At 64.5% G+C, this 1,094-nt stretch overlaps 1 protein-coding gene across 1 annotated transcript in view; it reads left to right on the forward strand.

Annotated features, from left to right (window-relative positions):
* The first annotated feature begins 1,002 nt into the window (after positions 1–1,002).
* The window catches only part of TNPO2 (transportin 2), a 32,167-nt gene continuing 32,075 nt past the window's right edge, over positions 1,003–1,094 (forward strand). Inside the window, exon 1 of the mRNA XM_011954943.1 lies at positions 1,003–1,040. Coding sequence (XP_011810333.1) covers positions 1,003–1,040 — 38 coding nt within the window. The remainder of the gene's footprint in view (positions 1,041–1,094) is intronic.

A 1,094-nucleotide genomic window follows, 5' to 3' on the forward strand; every position in this document is an offset into this window, starting at 1 on the left:
CGAGCCGAGCTTAGGGGGTGGGGCCTCGGAGCCAGGCCATGTCGGGGCTCAGCAAGAAGAGGGCCAGTGGGACTGCTGGGGTCGGGCTGGAGGGGATCTGATTGGGGGAAGCGTCTGGGGACTGCTTGGGGCCTGATTGGGGGACGTCGCGAGGATCGGGTGTGTGTAGGGGCCTGTTTCAGTGGGGCTTGGTTGGGTCTGATTGGGGGCGGCCGCACTGAAAAGTTGAGCGGGGAGGGGGGAGGGGAGCTTATTGGGCCCTGACAGGGAGGGGCGTCAGACTTCGGCCTAGAGGGTTTTCCTGGATCTGACTTCGAGGCGTCGCTGGGATCCGTTGAGGGGAATGCCCCGGGGGGGTGTTCACCCAGGCCGAACTGGGGGAGGCTGCAAGGATAGGGCCAGGGGTTTACCGACACGAGGTGGTGGGGGTCTCTGCCGAACTTGACTGGGAGAGGCAACAGAGATCCGTCAGCAGGGGTTACTGCTGACTGGGTCTGAGGGGATTTCAGGGAGAGCCTTGGCCAGACCTGATTGGGGAAGGCGACTGGGATCTGTCCAGGGGGCTCCTATAGTGGTTTGGCCAGGCTTGGCTGGCTCTCATTCTAAGAGGCAACAGAGACCTATCTGGGGACTGCTTTGGGCCTGATTAAGGGGAATTCTTAGAATTTGGCTAGGCCACAGAGAGGGATATCTGGCATCTGCTGAGCTTGAAGGGCAGGAACAGGGGACAGGCGAGATCAGGACGATCGTCTTGGGACGGTGCATCTGGGGAAGCTCAGAAATTGGACTAGGGCAGGAGGCCTCTGGGATCTGGCAGAGGTTAAGGGCCGAGTGTCGGGGGAAGGGGACTCTTCAGGGACTGTGCCTGCACGGAAGAGACCACGGGGGCCGGGGCGCTATCACGGTCTGGGGCGGGGCCCCTGGATGTGGAGGCGGCTGGGCCCTCACCCAGCCGCTGCGAGGGAGGTAGAAGCCTTCGGGCTCGGAGCCGGGGTCGGCGGCATGGGCCACCCTGGGAGGAGGGCTCTTCGCTGGGTCCCGTGAGGATCCGCCGGGCCCCGGCGGGGCCCCTGGATGTGGAGGCGGCTGGGCCC

Source organism: Colobus angolensis, unplaced genomic scaffold (genome assembly GCF_000951035.1).
Source record: "Colobus angolensis palliatus isolate OR3802 unplaced genomic scaffold, Cang.pa_1.0 Scaffold39, whole genome shotgun sequence".
In the NCBI taxonomy this organism is placed as follows: Eukaryota; Metazoa; Chordata; class Mammalia; order Primates; family Cercopithecidae; genus Colobus; species Colobus angolensis.